Source organism: Sorex fumeus, unplaced genomic scaffold (assembly GCF_029834395.1).
Source record: "Sorex fumeus unplaced genomic scaffold, SorFum_2.1 ptg000067l, whole genome shotgun sequence".
NCBI lineage: Eukaryota > Metazoa > Chordata > Mammalia > Eulipotyphla > Soricidae > Sorex > Sorex fumeus.
The window spans coordinates 677,775-696,433 of NW_026606124.1; the positions used below are offsets into that span (position 1 = coordinate 677,775).

General features: G+C 47.0%; 1 protein-coding gene and 1 non-coding gene across 2 annotated transcripts in view; both read right to left on the reverse strand.

Moving 5' to 3' along the window:
• Window positions 1-6,578, reverse strand: part of ETFA (electron transfer flavoprotein subunit alpha) — a 74,674-nt gene extending 68,096 nt beyond the window's left edge. Inside the window, exon 1 of the mRNA XM_056128724.1 lies at window positions 6,457-6,578. Coding sequence (XP_055984699.1) covers window positions 6,457-6,498 — 42 coding nt within the window. The 5' untranslated portion in view covers window positions 6,499-6,578. The remainder of the gene's footprint in view (window positions 1-6,456) is intronic.
• Window positions 6,579-14,841: 8,263 nt separating this feature from the next.
• Window positions 14,842-14,912, reverse strand: TRNAG-GCC (transfer RNA glycine (anticodon GCC)). Its single transcript has one exon. It is a non-coding gene; the product is annotated as a tRNA-Gly (tRNA).
• Window positions 14,913-18,659: the final 3,747 nt, after the last annotated feature.

An 18,659-nucleotide genomic window follows, 5' to 3' on the forward strand; every position in this document is an offset into this window, starting at 1 on the left:
ATCTCAATGGAAAACCAGCAGGACCGTACTACTGTTCAAGAAGGGAGACATCCATGACATTGGCAACTATCGCCCGATCTGCCTATTGTCTGTCATCTACAAGTTGTTCACTCGAGTCATCCTGAATAGGATTGGCAGAACACTAGATGAAGGACAACCATGTGAGCAAGCAGGGTTCCGCAAAGGATTCAGCACCATCGACCATATCCACACGATAACCAAACTCATTGAGGTTTCTCGGGAGTTCAAGATGCCGCTCTGCTTAACGTTCATTGATTTAAAGAAGGCCTTTGATTCTGTTGAGACGGAAGTGGTCATTGAAGCCCTAGCCAATCAGGGCATTCAAGCCCAATACATCAGGATCCTCCGTGAGCTGTATTGCGGATTCACTACCAGGATCTCACCATTCTACAAAGAAGTGATCGTTGATGTCAAGAGAGGGGTGCGGCAGGGTGATACCATTTCACCAAAACTCTTCAGTGCCACCCTCGAGAACATCATGCGACGACTGGAATGGGAAGGAATGGGAGTGAAGATAGATGGTCGGCAACTACACCACCTCCGCTTTGCTGATGACATTGTTTTAATAACACCAAACATCAGCCAAGCGGCACAAATGCTGGCCGACTTTGACCGTGAGTGTGGAAAGGTAGGACTACAGCTGAATCTTACGAAGACAATGTTTATGAGAAACAGCCTTGTTCCTGACGCCCCATTCGCTCTCAATGGAACGACCATCTCCGAATGCAACAGCTATGTGTACCTAGGTCGAGAGGTCAACATGACAAATGACCTGGCACCCGAGCTGCGCAGGAGGAAGAGAGCGGCTTGGAACGCCTTCAAGAACGTCGAAGAAATAGCTAAGAGGACGAAGAACCTCCGGCTCCGGGCACATCTCTTTGATTCCACTGTTCTTCCTGCATTAACATATGCCTCAGAGACCTGGGCCCTACGCAAACAAGATGAGAACGCCATTCAGGTCTCCCAAAGTAGAATAGAAAGAGCTATGCTTGGAATATCACGTTTCACTCAAATGAGAGAACGAATCCGGAGTTCTGACATCCGTCGACGATCAAGGATCAGGGACGCTGTCTCATTTGCCAAGGTGTCGAAAATCAGATGGGCTGGTCACGTAATGAGATTTAAAGACGACCGTTGGACTAGAGCTGTTACTGATTGGATTCCAAGGGATGTCAAGAGACCGCGTGGCCGCCCACCTACCAGATGGTCAGACTTCTTTGTCAAGGTCATGAACGATCGGTTTGAGGCCCTCCATGTTCCCGGAGCGAAGAGATGCCATTGGGCTACACTAGCACGCGACAGGGACAAATGGAGACGTTACTGGCGCCCGCTCGAGCAAATCGACGACTAACGGGAAGTTAAGTGATAAGTGATTAAGTGATAAGTGACTATCCCGATTCTTCTTGGAAAACTAGGTGGGACTAAGAGAAAGGAGTAAGGGAGTATGAGGATCTTTCTGCTTAACTTGAAAAAGAGAGAAATTTGCTACTGCAGAAATAAGCCTGAAAGTATTTCCAAGTTCTACTCAAAAAGAAATAATATATAATTAAAGCCATCTATTCATATTTAACATACATTTTGTAATAAATTGTACATTACATTTCTGCACTTAAGCTAAATAAGTTCCTTTAACCTCTTGTAATAAAACAGGGAAGCTTTTAATCATGACTGAAAGTGTCATATGACATTGATTAGAATATTAAAAACAGCCAATTTGCCTCACTTTTTAAAAACAGAGAAGACCCCTGAGTAGACACATTGGCAGGCAGCATAATTTTACAGAATTTACCTTATGCAATAAATCTTTTCAGAACCACATTCAAAATGGGCTGCCTTTCTTCATTCAAATCTGCATGTAAATTACAGCATTCAATCTCATTCATCAACGCTAGACCATGGATTTGAAAATTGTCATGTTCCTTCATATTAGTATCATAATTCCTGAATCATGATAGTCTTGTCTGGCAATAAAAGCAAGAACACTCAAATGACCTTGAGAAGTGTTACTTCACTCCCCACCTAAAGTATTTTTTCATTTATTTTTATTAGTCAACAAATCAATTTCCATGGCAAATGACTAAAATATGAATATTCAGATTAACAGCCCTGCACAAATGTTAGTGCAAATACCTACCTATTCTTCTCAGCAGTCTCTAGCTCTTTACTGTGGATGGAAAACACTACCTCCTTGGCAGGAGACAACGAGGAACCAACGAAAACTGAAGGACTTTATTCAGGGCACAAATCGCTCAAGAATGGAAACACAACTTTGATACCAGACAACTTACAGTACAAGAAATATTTTTAATCTTGGCCAAAAAAACAACCTACAAACTTAAAATTCACCATCATTATTCTTTTCAAGTGTATCATTTAATACTGTTAACTATATTCATTTACACTGCTAAATTACCAGTTTAACGCAACTTTTATTAGGTTAGCTTAATTTCTTTTTTCCAAAGAAGTAAAATCAATTTAAAGAAATTTATTTAGCAAAACTTGAGAGAAAGCAAGAAAGTGGAGAATACGGGCTTCTCTGAAGGGGAGAAAGCTTGAATTATTAAAAATATAGTTTCTGGGGCCAGAGAATTGTACAAGGCATTAAGGCGCTTGCCTTGCACACAACCAACCCTTATTTGAGCCCCAATACCACATAGCACAGCGGTAGGGCGTTTGCCTTGCACGCAGCCAACATGGCCGACCCGAGTTCGATTCCTCTGCCCCTCTCGGAGATATGCCAAACACAGTAACAACAAAGTCTCCAATGGAGACGTTACTGGGCCCACTCGAGCAAATTGACGAACAACGCGAGGGCCTTTACCTTTACCTTTTACCACATATGGTGTGCCAAGCGCAGAGTGAAGAGTAATCCCTGAACACCAAGATACATGACCCAAGAAGCAAAAAGTAAACCTCCCCCCCCAACCTGGGCCAAAAACAAGCTTTCTCAAAATCTAGCTTTCCAGAGGTAGGATGAGAGTACAGTGGCTAAGAGGCTAGCCTTACACACGCTCAACCTAGGTTCAATCCCCAGCATCCTATATGGTCCTCGAGACAGCAGAAAAAATTCCTAAGTGTAAAGCCAGGAGTAACCCCTGGCACTGCCAAGTGTGGCTCAAAAAATCTAAATTCATTCCAAGTTTGCTATAAAAATTTATTTTTCTTTCAAAAGTGGAGATTTTAAGCACACTATTTCAACTTTACAACATAAACAGAAGTGAATAGGAGTCCATTTGAGAGACTCCCACGTTATGGGGCAACTGAGGATCAGACACATAGTACAGGATTCAAGACTCTTGTCTTACATTCAGTGAACCCCAGCTCAATTCCCCACACCACAGATGGTCACCCTAACACAGAGTCAAAGCAGCCCCTGAGCACCACCAGGTATAGACCAATAACCCCGCTGACCCCTCCCAAAAAAGAAATATGCAACAACTGGAGCAACAACTGAAACATGCAACAACCGAAAATTGTAATGGTTTTGTTTATACTAAGACCTCTTTTGGTTTGGGGGGTTATTTTTTTTTTTTTAAGGGCAGCCTCCCCTGTGGGTCTGGGAGCAACAAGGTCCTGTCCAACCAAGGATGCATCCCTGCGCCCTATGCAGGCCGGGCAAACTCTCCAGGCTTTTGTACTGTTTCCTAGCCCCAGGGTGTCATATTATATGGATTATCTAGCCAACTAAATAAGAAACCATGAACCCATAAAATAATAAATCAGCAAGAATGTTCTTTATAGTTGAATACAAAGAAATGTAGAAAAAAATGCTGAAAATGGAGTGGGCAGACAATCACCATTTTACACCCGAGTAATCATTCTCGGGCAAGAATCACCACCGCAACGTTTGTTTAGTGGGTGAATGCCGATAAGAAACAGGAGTTACCTAGTCTCCAAGTCCCTCCCAAAAGTTAATTACAAGTTACAAGGGGGGGGAGGAGTAATTTGAAAGGAGAGAAACCACGTTGAATAACACTTTATTCAAGTAGTTACAAAGAACCTCATCAATAATGGGATTAAAGCAACTGCAGGCAGCATTGGGAACACATGTGACACTTAGGTGATACTAAAGTGTAAAGTACAAACCCTGAAGAAACACCAGGCAAAACTAAATCAGGGACAAAACTGAGTGTCTATACGCTTCAAAACACGCCAATACCATGGGCGGGAGAGCGAGGAGGGCAGGTAAGACGCTTGCCTTGCTGTGGCAGAGCCAGGTTCAATCCCTGGCACCCGCTCTGGTCCCATGATCCCTACCAGGATGATCCCTGAGTGCAGAGCCAGGACCAAGCCCTGAGCACATGCAGGTATGGCCCCAAAACAAAATAACAACACCATCAAAGCCAAAGAAAGCTTGGAAGTAGTCTAACAGACTACTAAAGAGATGTGGAGCCAAATCAGAACGCATGACCCTGGCCTTACCGAACCCAGAGTAAGAGAACATGCTATAAATGCTATGAATTAAGAATGGGTAACACTGAATGGCTGGAGCGATACAGTACAGTGGATAGGGTGCTCACCCTTGCACGAGGCCAACCCAGATTCAATCCGGACATCTCGAATCACCCCCCACTCCAAGTACAGTCAGAAGTAATTCCTCAGTGCAGAGCCAGAAATAACCCCCGAGCATAGTCCAGTGTTGCCCACAGTTTTGTGAAGAACAAAGAATGGGTAGCACTATTATAATGCCTGTAGATTAAGTAGCACTGAGAGAATGAGGCAACTTCCTGATTTTATCATTTACGCTGAGCTCTGGAAGTGGACCTCTTATTCACTGCAAACACACACTGAATTATTCAGGACTAAAAGGTGTCCACAACAGACTCAAATGGTTCAGAAAACCTATATTATCTATATATATTATCTTCTTATATATGTGCGTGTATATATGTGTTCATATATATGTATATATATACAATATCACAAACTGCAGGAGGCATTGGGAACACATGTAACACTTACACATACATGTACATATACTACTGTGTATATGTACATATATGTAATGTACATATGTGTGTGTGTGTGTACACACATGTATAAAGCAAATACTCCAACTGTTAACAGCTGGTGAAATCCAGCAACGGGTTTGAGGAGTTCCTTATGGCAGTCTTGAATTTTTTTCTGCAAGTGCGAAATTATCTCAAAGTTTAAAAAGCATTCAACATGCACGGTTATAGATCCATCCTACAAGTGTTCTGGGCTTTAACGTCCCGTCTCTCCAACATTTCTGAATGACTTTAGAGCAGCTGCTCTCCTTAGCCTGACTTCACAATTTGAAAAGTCAGTCAAGGTCAAGTCTTTCAGAAACCACGGTCAAGATTTGGAAATAAGGTCTACCTACGTATGTTGGCCAACTAAAGATAGTAAGAACTACTTTCGCTAGTCGCTCCTTTCCTTCTGCCATTTCTACGAAATCACTGAGTCCTAAACTCCCTCCACTGCAATAATTCTCCTAATGCCAGACTTCCTACGCGTGCACAGAGGTGCGCAGTTCAGCACTTTCTCTGTCTGGCTGTAACACCTGGAACCTCCCCAAAAGTCCGTGCTCTGATCTGCTCGTGTTTAGATCCTCTGAGGGGAGAATAAATCTCCCTTGAGAGAACACTGACAGGCGAAACGGTCTTGGGTTCGAGCCGTTAAAGGGGACCGGGGAAGGTGGGAGTGTTGGTGGGGTTGGGCTTTTGTTTTGATGGAACAAGAAACACAGAAACAAACCGTACAGACTTCTGCAATAGACAGACAGACAGACAGACAGACAGACAGCCGCCTTTGTCCTACAGAGGGAAAAAACTGGGGGTGGGGGCAGTGTCTCTGTCTCTGTCTCTGTCTCCCCCACCCTCCCGCATTAAAGGGGGGGGGGGGGAGGCACAAAGACCCTGGGGGAAGTTCCTGACCCAAGTCCAGCTGGGGTCCCCCGGCACAAGACCTTGTGGCAACCCCACCCCGAGCTCGGACGCTCTTCCTGACGCAGTCTCCAGCCTCGCTTCGCTGCTCCCGCTACGGTGCTCGGGAGCGAGCCTGCACCGACCTCCCGGGGGAAAAGCCGCGCGTTGCCTCTCCGGGGTTCCTCGGGGCTGTCGGGTCCCGGCAGGCCCCGACGCCGCTCGCTCGGGAGCGCCTGGCCAGGGGCCGGTCAACCTGCTGGCCCCGGCGGCCGGCCCGCAGCTCAGGAAGCCGCCGGCCGACGCGGACCCCCGCGGGGCACCCACGGGGCACCCACGGACTCGCAGGGCGCGGGCCCAGAACCACGACGCGCCGCCTTGGGCCGGACCCGGACCCGGGGGGGGGGGGGGCGCCGCTGTCCACCGCGCGCCCCGGGCGGGAACCAGGCCGCGGCCCCGGGTCACCTTGACCTCCGACCTCTGACTCTGACCCCGCGCGTCGTTCAGCTCTCGCGGGGGGAGTCGCTCCGCGACCCCGGCCCGGACTCACCGCCCGCCCGAGCTGCCCCGGAGCCGTCGCCACTCGGAACATGGTGTCCGCCGCCCGCGCCCGCGCCCCGCGCCCCGTCCGCCTCCGCCTCCGCCTCCGCGCACTGGCCGGCCGGACCCCGGGGCGCCGCCTCCGCCGCGCCGGCAACGCTCGCGAGACGCGCGAAGGGCGCGCGGGGCCGGCGCCTGCCCATTGGCCGGCCGGGCGCGGAAGCGGGGCCGAGGGCGGGGGCGCGCGCTCTCCCACGCCCCGTGACGTCACGGCCCCCAGGCCCCGGCCGCGCGCGCTCTCCCACGCCCGTGACGTCACGGCCCCCGAGGCCCCGGCCGCGCGCGCTCTCCCACGCCCCGTGACGTCACGGCCCCCGAGGCCCGGGCCCGCGGGAGTGGGGCCCCGGCCGCGAGCGCTTTCCCACGCCCCGTGACGTCACGGCCCCCGAGGCCCCGGCCCGCGGGAGTGGGGCTCCAGCCGCGCCCCTCCCGGGGAGAGACTCGGCGGCTTCGGTCCGAGCACCGAGTCAGCTGCACGAAACCAGCGCGCTTAGCCCCCTTCCCGGACCCGGGAAAGTCCTAAACGCGCTCCCGGGGCCAGAGCACTGTGGATCAGAACGGGCCGAGGGAGCTGACTCTGGAGCAGGCATCCCACGCAGACCGAGAAAGAGCCACTGCTGTTACGGGTCGAGGGGAACCCCTGACAGGGAGGAAGAGTCCAGAGGGAACCAGCGGTGTGCCCACCCAAGCAAGGGAAGGGGTCGAGGACACGGAGCGGGAGTCTGCCGAGATGAGGCTGGAACTGCACGTCAGGGCCTTACCTGAGACTTGGGGCGCCTTTAGGCTCTTCTCCCCTTTCTGCCTGACCCTGACACGCCCCACCACTACCTCTGCCACCCCCCACGCGTCCTGGTCTCATTGCTTTTTAAGATAATGAACCGAAAAGCAAGAGAGTACAGTGGGAAAGGCACTAGCTTTGCGAGCAGGCGACTTAAGTGGATTGCCAAACACCTTACTTATATATGGTCCCCTCCAAGTTCCTGCAGGAGTGTTCCCTGAGCACAGAGCCAAATGTCCACCTTGAGCACTATTGGGTGAGGCACCAAAAAAAAAAAAAGAAAACCTATATGCCATCTTGTTTCAGTTTTGTTTTTTGCTGCAAGTCTCAGTAATTTTCTCGTTGGCTCAATAACCACCTGTCTATCGACATCTGTCCTTTGACACCTCAAATCTAAGGCCAGGGATAAGTCCTCGGGCTGGAACTCTTGAGTCCAATCCCCATATGACCTGGTTCCCCTAGCACCGGTGGGTGTGACCCCAAAACAGAAACAAAACACAAAGAATGTCAGATCCCCCTGTTCACTGCTGCCAGGGCATTCAATCCAGACTCAATACTCCTGAGCTCCCCTTCTCCTCCTCCCAGGAGCTCAAACCAGAAGCCAGCTGACTCCTTTCTCTCCTTCCTTTGCTGTCTTGTCTGTCCCTAAGTGCTAGGAAACCCTGTCCCCACACTGCTGCCAACCCAGCTAAACTCTCTTCCACCCAACTATGCTGGATCGCGGTGGCTGCCATTTTGCTGTGTGGACGTAGCTTCCAGCTTCTCCACCTCTCTCCTACTGCAGTGAAAGGGCTATTTCTAAAGGGTAAACTGCGATGTGATGGCCCGGTTGAGTCCACCTCAGTGGCTCCCCAGTGCCTTTTAGGATAAGATCCAACCCCCTTACTGTGATTTATAAACCCTATCTGGGCTGACTTTTCCTTTCTCTCTAATCAAGTCTTCAACCCCGTCCATCCCAAAGATGAAACAGAATTTCCTTCTCTCTCTATTTTGCCTCCTTCTCCCCTTTACTCCTAGGGCTGTTTAAATGCCTGGTTAGTGGTTAGGGCACTTGCCTTGCACATAGCCGACCCAGCATTCAGTTCCTGGCACCCATATGGCCCCCAAGCCCCACCAGGAACAGTCCCTGAGCACACAGCCAGAAGTAAGCCCTGAGCTTACTAAAGGGTAAACTGCGATGTGATGGGTATAGCCCAAAAACCTAAAATAAAAATAATTTCCTGTTTACTGGCATTTCAGTTGTGCTTCTCCACTCACAGACAACTCTGGGTTACATACCTCTCCAGATGTCCCCTCCTTATTCTTGTATTTCCTGTGATGGCCACTGTTACATAGGTTTATAATGGCCTTCTTTCTTGTCTGTCTTGACCTCTAAAGGCAGAAGTGCCTTCCTTTCCAGATCGTGTCTGCATAGTATCTGCAGGGTAACTGGCAGTATTTGTCGGGTGAAGCGAGAAATGAATGACTTGCTAAAGAATCCAGACTTTCCCACGACATTTGTAAGCAAGGACAGCCTATGTTCAGAAATGGTCTCCGTTGCCAGTTAGCACCAACTAACCATTTTGATCTGGTTGGGTTTACCGACAGATCCTATTGTCTCTACCTCCAAAAGTGGAATGTCCAGAATACAATAACTGACACCAATACCACCTTACCACCTTCTCTGAGGCCCCTTTCATTCCTCATCCAGTACTAACCAGACCCGAGCCTACTCAGCTTCTAAGATCAGACCAGACCAGGTACGTTCAGTGTGGTATGTCCATAGGCCTCAATTATCTCTAACCTGGATCGTTGCAGGTTCCTTCTACCTGGACTTTTGGTTTCTTCCTGTGACTCTGCCATCTCTTCTTCAAACAGCAACTGAACCTGTTCTCTGCGCTAAGTCCTCTTTACCATGGTCTACCCCACTGCATACACAGGCCTTCCTACTACTCCCTGAACTTGCCAAGAAGCTCGTTTCAAAGCTTTGCCTTCTACTCTGACTAATTTCTCCACCTGAAATGCTCTTTCTTGTGGCTCTTTTCCTTGCCTTTTTTCAGGGCTATGTCAAAATGATCTTCTCAGCTCAACCTTGGCTTCTGGTATAAGATTCTGGAGGAGCTATTCCCGAGTGGGGCCATGGAGAGGAAGGAGAAAAGGGGGTGATTTTTCCTGCTGGACAAGAGGGAGAAGGCAAGGGTTGACTGTGATGACACCTCCTCTCCCACTCCCACCCCTTTCTTTCTTTCTTTTCATTTTGACAAACGTGTAATGCTCACTAATTACCATTCAGCATGAGTCAGATCATAAAATTCATAGTTTCTGCCATTAAGGCATCTCATAACTGAGTGGAAAAAGAGACACTTAACTATCTCTAGAGAAATCCTCTAAGATTATGTTTTAGTGCATATCATTTTAGTGGTACTGGGCATCATGTAAATGTGAACCCTCCTATGGGTCTCCCCCAAATCTAGAGGACAGCTCACATATGCTCATGAGCAATTCCCGTCAGTTCTCTCAGACTCTGGCAATTTTCTGTCTCTTCCTCTGCCTTGGCTCTGCTTGCCAGGAACCATGCTGCCCCATGGGCACGGCGCCTCTGCTGGCGTGACTGCTGCTGCTGATTCATGGGCGCCTCAGAGCTGCCGAAGCTGTTTGGTAGGGATGGGCATAGGGCTGGAGAAGCTTCTCTCTCCTTTGAGCTTTGCTTTGTTATGAGTGGGAGGAAGGAAAGTGTATTTCATGTGCCTATGTGTGTGTGTGTGTGTGTGTGTGTGGTTTGTTTTGTTTTGTTTTGTTATGGGGCCACACCTGGCTATGTACAGGGTTTCCTCCTGCCTCTGTGCTCAGAAACCATTCCTGGTAGACTTGACTTATGTGGTTCCAAAGGTCGAACCTGGGTCAACCATTGAAAGACAACCTATCGCCGTACTAACACTCTGGTCCCATCTATTGCTCTGCTTTTAAAGTAACCTGTCCTCCTTTTCTCGACTTCACGGGGCTTGGGCATGAATCCAATGGGGAGCTGAGTCGGGAGGTGAATACAGTGATAAACAAAATGATAAGTTGTTTCTTCCATGTACAGATTTATGGGGACAGGAGCAGCATGTCTTCTATCTACCATGTTGGTAAAGACATGGTCAAAATCTACACAACTTCCCTTCAAGGTGGGTCCTCTACTCTTTGTCTTCACAAATCAGGATTGTGAGGAAGAGGAAAGAAACCAGTCACTCTAGACAACAGGAGAAGACCTTACAGCAGAAATGTCATGGACCTGCATTAGCAAAAGACTATAGGTCTCTGGAGTGTGTCTGGTGGGAGGAACTCAGACTGAAAGTAAAAGCTGAGGACAGAGCCCTTAGAATGTTTGATGCCATAATGCCCAAAAGGAGAGAGAGAGACAGAGAGAGAGAGAGAGAGAGAGAGAGAGAGAGAGAGAGGGAGAAGAAAAGTACCTGCTATAAAGACAGGCAGGGGTTGGAGGTAGGGGGTGATGGGAGAAAACCTGGGGACACTGGTGTTGGGAAATATACACTGGTGGAGGGATGGGTATTGGAATACTGTATGGCTGAAATCCAATCACAAACAGCTTTGTAATGGTCTATCTCATAGTGATTCAATTTAAAAAATATAAAAGAATGTTTGGTGCCTCGGATTTCTTGTGCCAGGGAAGTTTTGCATACCAATCACTAGAGAGATCACCAGTAAACAAATGAACCAAAAATGTGTATCCTGTTAATTGACAATAAGTGTCAAGAGGGAAAATCAGATAAGATGACAATAGTACAGAGAGAGGGGTTTGGTCCCCAGCATCCCATATGATCTCTGAGCACCACTAGGGGCGATTCTTGAGTGTAGAGCCAAGGGTAAGCCCTTAGTACTGCCAGGAAGGAAAGGAGGGAGAGAGGAAGGAAGAAAGGAATGAACGAACGCAGAAAAGATGGAAGGAAGGAAGGAAGGAAGGAAGGAAGGAAGGAAGGAAGGAAGGAGGAGCAATAGTACATCAGGGAGGGCATTTGCCTTGTATGCAACTAATGAGAGTTCTATCCGTGGCATCCCTTATGATTCCCTGAGTACCACCAAGAGTAATTTCTGAGTTCAGAGACAGGAGTAACCCCTGAGCTTTGCTGTGTGTGGCCCAAAGACAGAAGGAAAGAAAGGAGGAAAGAGAAAGAGAGAGAGAGAGAGAGAGAGAGAGGAGTCTTTAGCTAGTCAGATTAAGTTTATTTGTAAGTAGTAAAGGGACTGCATTCCAGGATAAGCAAAATATGACAAGCCACAGACACATCGAGGAGGCAAAAGGAAGGTTGACTTTTATAGGTCTTCAGAAGCAATTGGAAGGAGCTCTTAGGAATAAAAGTTCTTTGGGAGTTGAAGGGTCTGGTGGTTTCTTGGTGGCGGTTATCAACGGGCAGCTTGTGTTTGGGCAAGAAACCTCCAGTCTATGGCAAGGGGGGGCCAAAGAAGTGCACCCTCTTGCCCTAACTGCCCAGTACCATCTTCTGTCATTTCCTTTATTTGGTCTCACAAAGATTAGGAAAGAAGGTTTAGTGAGATAACTGTCTCCCAGATGCTTCCACAACCTGTGGATCATGAGAAGTGCCCATTTTCTCCCTTGTTATCCAACCCACATCTGCATCTCCCTGTGTAATGTCTATTCTGGTCTCAGGATCTGGGCTCCAGATCTGAGCCCCTGATCACCAGGCCTGTCTACAGCCAAGAATGCTGCCGTTGTCTGTTTACTGTTGCAGTGGCAAGAGAGTACCAAGAAGCACCAAATGAGTCCCTCTTGGTCAAGAGGATTACTCCTCCAATACACCACATGCCAGGAACTGGGTGCTGCCCATAGCTCACTGGAATTGAGCTCCACTTAAAAATTGGCAGCCTTTTGGATTAGTGGGCAAACTGATCAGCTCAAAATTCCCCGTAGGAAATAGACTGTGCTCAAAGCTCAAAGAAACCAATCTGGCCTTCTATTTCCTTCTCCATGGAAACAGAATTTGTTTTCATAATAATTTGCCTTTGGATGTCATGCCTGAGGCTGCACCCCTAAACATTTGACTGACACAATAATACCCTGTATCATAAAGTTTTGTTATGTTTTTTAAGCTACACCCAGTGATGCTCAGGGATTACTCCTGGGTGTTACTCAGGGATCACTCCTGGCAGGCTCAGAGGCCCCCTATGGGATGCCAGAGATCAAACCCAGGTAGGCTGCATGAAGCCAAGTTGCCCTACCCACTCTACTACTTTTCCAGCCCCTACATCAAATATTTTTAAGTTGTCAGTCATTATCTCACAGTGCCAATGATAAATTCCTCATTCCAGGCACTATTGTCAGTTCTGTGATTTTTTTTTTTGTCAGAAGCTAAACATTCTTTATCCTTCTACTACAAGTAGTCTGATGGCTTAACCCTGGAAAGGTCTTTTTTTAAAATTCTACTTCTTCTAACGTTATTTTTTTTTCATTTTTTGTAATTTTATTTATTGAATCACCTTGAGAGCAGTTACAAAGCTTTCGGGTTTAAGTCTCAGTCATACAATGAAACACCCGTACCTTCACCAGTGCCCATTCTCCTTCACCAAAAAAACCAGTATCCCCCCATCCTACACCCTCCCCCTACCTGTGGGGCAGATGATTTTCACATTACTCTCTCTCTACTTTGATCACATTCAATATTTTGACACCCGACCCACCATTATTATTTGGGATTTTACCCCAACAATCGTATTTGCTGAAAAGGCAACAGTAGACCATTTGTTTTCTATTGCTGGTTAAGAATTACATATGATGTTGCGTGGCTGCAGTAGTGGCCGCACGATTTTGAAATTCTGAAATTTTAACACTTAAATCTGGAGGGATTTCTGCCAAAACCTGCTGGGTTCTGAGATTTCTTCCTGACTCTCTGGGATCATGGCCATTAAGCAGCTTGATCAGGAGCCAGAAAGGCCGTTCATGGACAGCGACTCAGGGTTTCGTTGGGACGGGGAGGAAAAGGCTGCCTCCACCCCCATCCCATGAGGCCCCATGTGTCTCGTCACTGCGGGCCCAAACCTGACTGTCCAGTGGCCTCTGGAGGATGGCAGCCACCGAGCTGACTAGGGGGAGCAGGCAGAGGAACAGCACCCTTTCCCCCCTGGGGTGGTCCGGTGACAGTAACCTACTGCAGAATCCGGACGCATTTCTACCAAAAGCCACTGGGTTTAGAAATTTGTTTCTGAGTCTCTGGAATCATGGTCATTAAGCAGCTTGATCAGGAGCCAGAGAGGTCGTTCGTGGGCTCTGACTCAGAATCTCATTGGCACGGGGAGGAAAGGGCCGGCTCCACCCCCATCCTGTGAGGCCCCACGTGTCTCATCACTGTGGGCCCAAACCTGACTGTCCAATGGCCTCTGGAGGATGACAGCCACTGGGCCACCAGGGGGAACAGGCCAAGGCACAAAACCTATTCCCACCTGGGGTGGCCCAGCACTGGTAGCCTACTGCAGGGACCGGACACATTTCTGCCAAAAGCTGCTGAGTTTCGAGATTCGTTTCTGAGTCTCTGGGATCATGGCCGTTAAGCAGTTTGATCAGGAACCAGAGAGGCCATGCCTCCAATTACATAGCTGAGCCTGAGGTGGTTTGTGAGAGTAGCTCCCACATACCTAACTTTTGGCCATTTACTTTCTTGGTAAACTTTGCCTCAAGTTTTTGGGGTCTGGCCAAAGGCACAGCAGCAATTTGGGGGTATCTGGAAGTCTGAAGGAGCCATCAGGCTGCTGATGCACTCACCTCATAGGTACAGATTGACCTACTGGTGGCACCATACCCCCTGGAAAGGTCTTATGACAACTTTTAAGCTCAAAATCTAGATTAAAAAATGTATTCAAATATTGGTAACAATTTAAATTCATGGTAGTCCCAAACTGGAAATAACCCAAATGCTTATTTACTGGTTGATATCTTGGCCAGTTACGTACTACTATATTTCACTGTACTGTGGACAAAATTGGTCCCTCCAACCCCATGTTCAAATGTTGAAGTTCTAACCCACAACATGATGGTGTTTGAAGATGAAGCCTTCATGAGAACTCAGATTTACAAGAAGTCATGAGGGTGGTGCCTCCGAATGGAACCCTTCCTCTGTGCCAGATGAGGCTGGAGAGAGGGAAGCTGACTGCAGTCAAGAAGAACATTCTCCCCAGAACCCAACTGTGACGGAATCCTGACCCTCGAGTTCCAGAACTTCGAGAAAATATTGTTTGGGCCAACCAGACTATGGGGTTTTATTCTGGTGGCCCATAAGAAGAACGGTCTATTGCACTCTCATAAAATAATAAAGAGGGACACCCACTCATTACATGTAACATTAAATCATCTCTTAATGGTTAAGCTGAAAGAACCCAGAAACAAATGACATACCATTCCATTTATATGACTGTCCCCAAAAATGGCAAATCTATAGGGACAGGAAGTAGGTAATTTGGCTGCCAGAAGCCAAAGGTTGGAGAATGGGAATCGAAGTCAAAAGGCACAAGGGAACTTTCTAGGGAGATGAAAATGTTCTATATCATAGTTATGATATATGCAATCATTGCATGGGCCGGGAATCGAACCCGGGCCTCCCACGTGGCAGGCGAGAATTCTACCACTGAACCACCCACGCATCTACCTACTTAAGCTTAAATTTGGAAAATGTTCTTGAGTGTACACTTTGTCTCACTAAAGTTAACTAAAGCACATCCACACAAACATACACAGAACAATTTAATTTTGCATTTCAAAGGACACTATCAAGAAAGTCAAAAGAGCTTTCTTTTAGTGGAAGTTGTTTTGTAATTTGTGTATGGGAAAAGAGATTTACATGCAGAATGAGGATCTCTAACACAGCTCAGTGCATTAATGGGGAAAAGATGTGAAGACATTTTTCACAAAGATTTACAAATATCTTCATATTTCAATAAGCTCGTGAAAAAACACGTAACATCATGAACCACAGAGAAAGATTCAAGAGGTCATAAAGATAGTTTGAAGTGCTGGTTCACACGCTTTGTATGTCAGAGGCCTGATTAGAACCCTTGTACTACATGGTCTCCCAAGCACTGTTCAGGAGTGACCCCAGAGCAATAGAAATGAAAACATATATCTTCACAAAAACGTGCACTTAAAGGAATAGGCATGACAACCTTTCAGTATCTGTATTGAAAATTACAATGCCCAAATGGAAAGAGAGGGAGGGAAGAGAGGGGGGAGGGGGAGGGAGAGAGAGAGAGAAAGAGAGAGAGAAGAGAGGAGAGGAGAAAAGCGAGAGGGGGAGGGAAAGAAAGAGAGAAGGAGGAGAGAGAAGAAAAGTACCTGCTATAGAGGCAGGCTTGGGGTGGGAGGGAAGGTGGGAAGTGATGGGAGTGAAACTGGGGACATTGGTGCTGGGTGAGGTACACTGGTGGAGGGATGAGTGTTGGCACATTGTATGACTGAAATCTAATAATGAACAGCTTTGTGAAAAAGGGACTATCTCACAGTGGTTCAATTAAACAAAAAAGGTCCACAAATTCTTGGAGCAGAATAGTTCATAAAAACCAAAAAGCAGAAACCATTCAAATATCCTTCAGCAGATACACATATAAATAAAATGTGACACATTCATATGATAAACTACAGTTAGTAATAAGATGAAATAGACGAGACCTGGAGGAGGTCTTGTTATAGCATGAATGAAACTTGAAAATGTTATGCTAAGTGAGTGGAGCCTGTCACGAAGACCAGCTATTATGATTCTGTTTATATGAAGCATCCAGAACAGGCAATTCTAGAAAACAGAAAGTAGGTTAGTGAGTGAGTGGGTGTGAGTGCTAGATAGTACAGGGCTTCTTTGGGGTGTAGAGAAAAAGACAAATAATATAATAGTTGCAAAACTCTGTGAAGTTTTGTTTTTTTGGTTTTTTTTTTTTTTTTTTTTTTTTTTGCTTTTTGGGTCGCACCCGGAAATGCAGCATAGGGTTACTCCTGGCTTTGCACTCAGGAATTACTTCTGGCAGTGCTCAGGAGACCATATGAGATGCTGGAAATCGAACCCAGGTCAGCCGCGTGCAAGGCAAATGCTCTACCTGCTGTGCTATCACTCCAGCCCCTGTGATGATACTTTTTTAAAAAACATTGAACTCTTTTTGTTAATTTTTTTTCTCTAATTCTCACTCTCAGAGAACCCGGCAGGCTACCAAAAGTGTCATACCAGCACATATGCCTGAATAAGAACACCTGTAAAGTTTACTTGTGTTTTCAGGCTACCAAGAATATCCCACCCACACGGTAGAGCCTGGCAAGCTATCCATGGTGTATTTGATATGCCATATCCAGTAAATAAAATGGATCTCATTCCCCTGACCCTGAATACGGCAGTATTGAGAGGGATGTGGAAGGAGAGGCTGATAAAATCTCAAGGCCAAACTAGGCAGCCAAAATGAAGAAAGACAAAAATGACTGTCTGTACTTTCAATGCACATATGCTGGCATCTGATGCATCCATTGAGGACCTGATGGTACAAGCGCAAAAGATCAAGTACGACACCACTGGTCTGACCGAGACGAGAAGGCATCAATCACATCACGCCGTTTTCGACACTGGAGAAGAACTGTTCCTTGGAACATGCGACAAAAGAGGCATCGGTGGTGCCGGTGTCCTTGTCAACATGAACTTAGCCATGAGCAAATTCCTAACAACCTGAATCAGATGATTACACTTGAATAGATGTGGCTCACTGCCAGCAGTTTCTATCTTCATTGTCTACGCACCAACATCCAATTATGGTGAAGGAGAAATTGAGAAGTTCTATATGGAGCTGGGGAAGTTCTATAAAGAAGACCACACCTTCTACAAGATCATTGTGGGTGATTTTAATGCCAAGATAGGACCGAGAAGATCAGTCGAAGAACTCCACATTGGGACCCATGGCCTAGAATGGAATGAACAGGGTGACAGACTGTCTGAGTTCATCATGTTGACCAAGACCATCCATGGTAACTCACAGTTACAGAAGTCCGAATCTAAACGTTGGACATGGGAGTCTCCTGGTGGACGGTTCCACAATGAAATTGACCACATCATATTCAATCGACATTTTTACCTGAATGATGTTGCTGTTATCCCAAAATTACAAACGGGATCGGACCACCGTCTCCTTCACGCAAAATTCTACTTCACAGATTGGGGAGAAAGGAATGCAAAGTTTAAGAAGAGAACTCCCAGAACGACCACCAACTGGGAGCTTTTTGGCACTATTGCTACAACATGGGAAGATGCCGTCGTTGACAACATTGATGAGGAATACGATCAACTGGTTCAGAACCTCCATGATTGTGTGAGGAATGCCACGAGATAGATAACCACAAAAAAAACACCTGTCTTCAAAAACTCTTGAGCTTATTCCCAACGTGGTTTGGCGCATGCCTCAGGCAACTGCAAGCGAACATCCGAGCTCACAAAGCAGTGCAGAGATGCGACCAAGGAAGACCCCAAAGACAGAAGAACAGCAGTGCTGGTAGATGCGTCAGAAGCCGGGAAAAACATTCATAATCCCCGCCTGTCCTTCATCAACTACAAGACCAAGATGACTGCCCTCCAACATCCTAATGGATCTATCACATCTTCCAGAAGGGCAATGGAGAAGATTATTTATGACTTCTACTCAGATCTCTTTAATAGCCATGTCTACTTGCCCGCATACCAAATTCTGCAGGATGGATATGTCGTTCCTAACGTTATCCCTTCCAAAATCCGACACACAATCTTTGTTTCAGTAAAGAAACAAAGAGCACCAGGCCCAGACAAGGTCAGACCTGAACACCTGAAGAACCTACCATCAGTACTCATCAATACACTGGCTTGGCTCTTTACACACTACCTGTCTGAATGCAAGGTTCCGTCCCAGTGGAAAACCAGCAGGACTGTACTAGTATACAAGAAGGGAGACATCCACGACATTGGCAACTATCGCCCAATGTGCCTATTGTCTGTCATCTACAAGCTGTTCACTCGAGTCATCCTGAATAGGATTGGCAGAACACTAGATGAAGGACAACCATGCGAGCAAGCCGGGTTCCAAAAAGGATTCAGCACAATCGACCATATCTACACGATAACCAAGCTCATTGTGGTTTCTCTGGAGTTCAAGATGCCGCTCTGTCTAACGTTCATTGATTTAAAGAAGGCCTTTGATTCTGTTGAGACGGAAGCGGTCACTGAAGCCCTAGCCAATCAGGGCGTTCAAACTCAATACATCAGGATCCTCTGTGAGCTGTATTACGGATTCACTACCAGGATCTCACGATTTTACAAAGAAGTGATCATTGATGTCAAGAGAGGGGTTCGGCAAGGTGATACTATTTCACCGAAACTCTTCAGTGCCACCCTCAA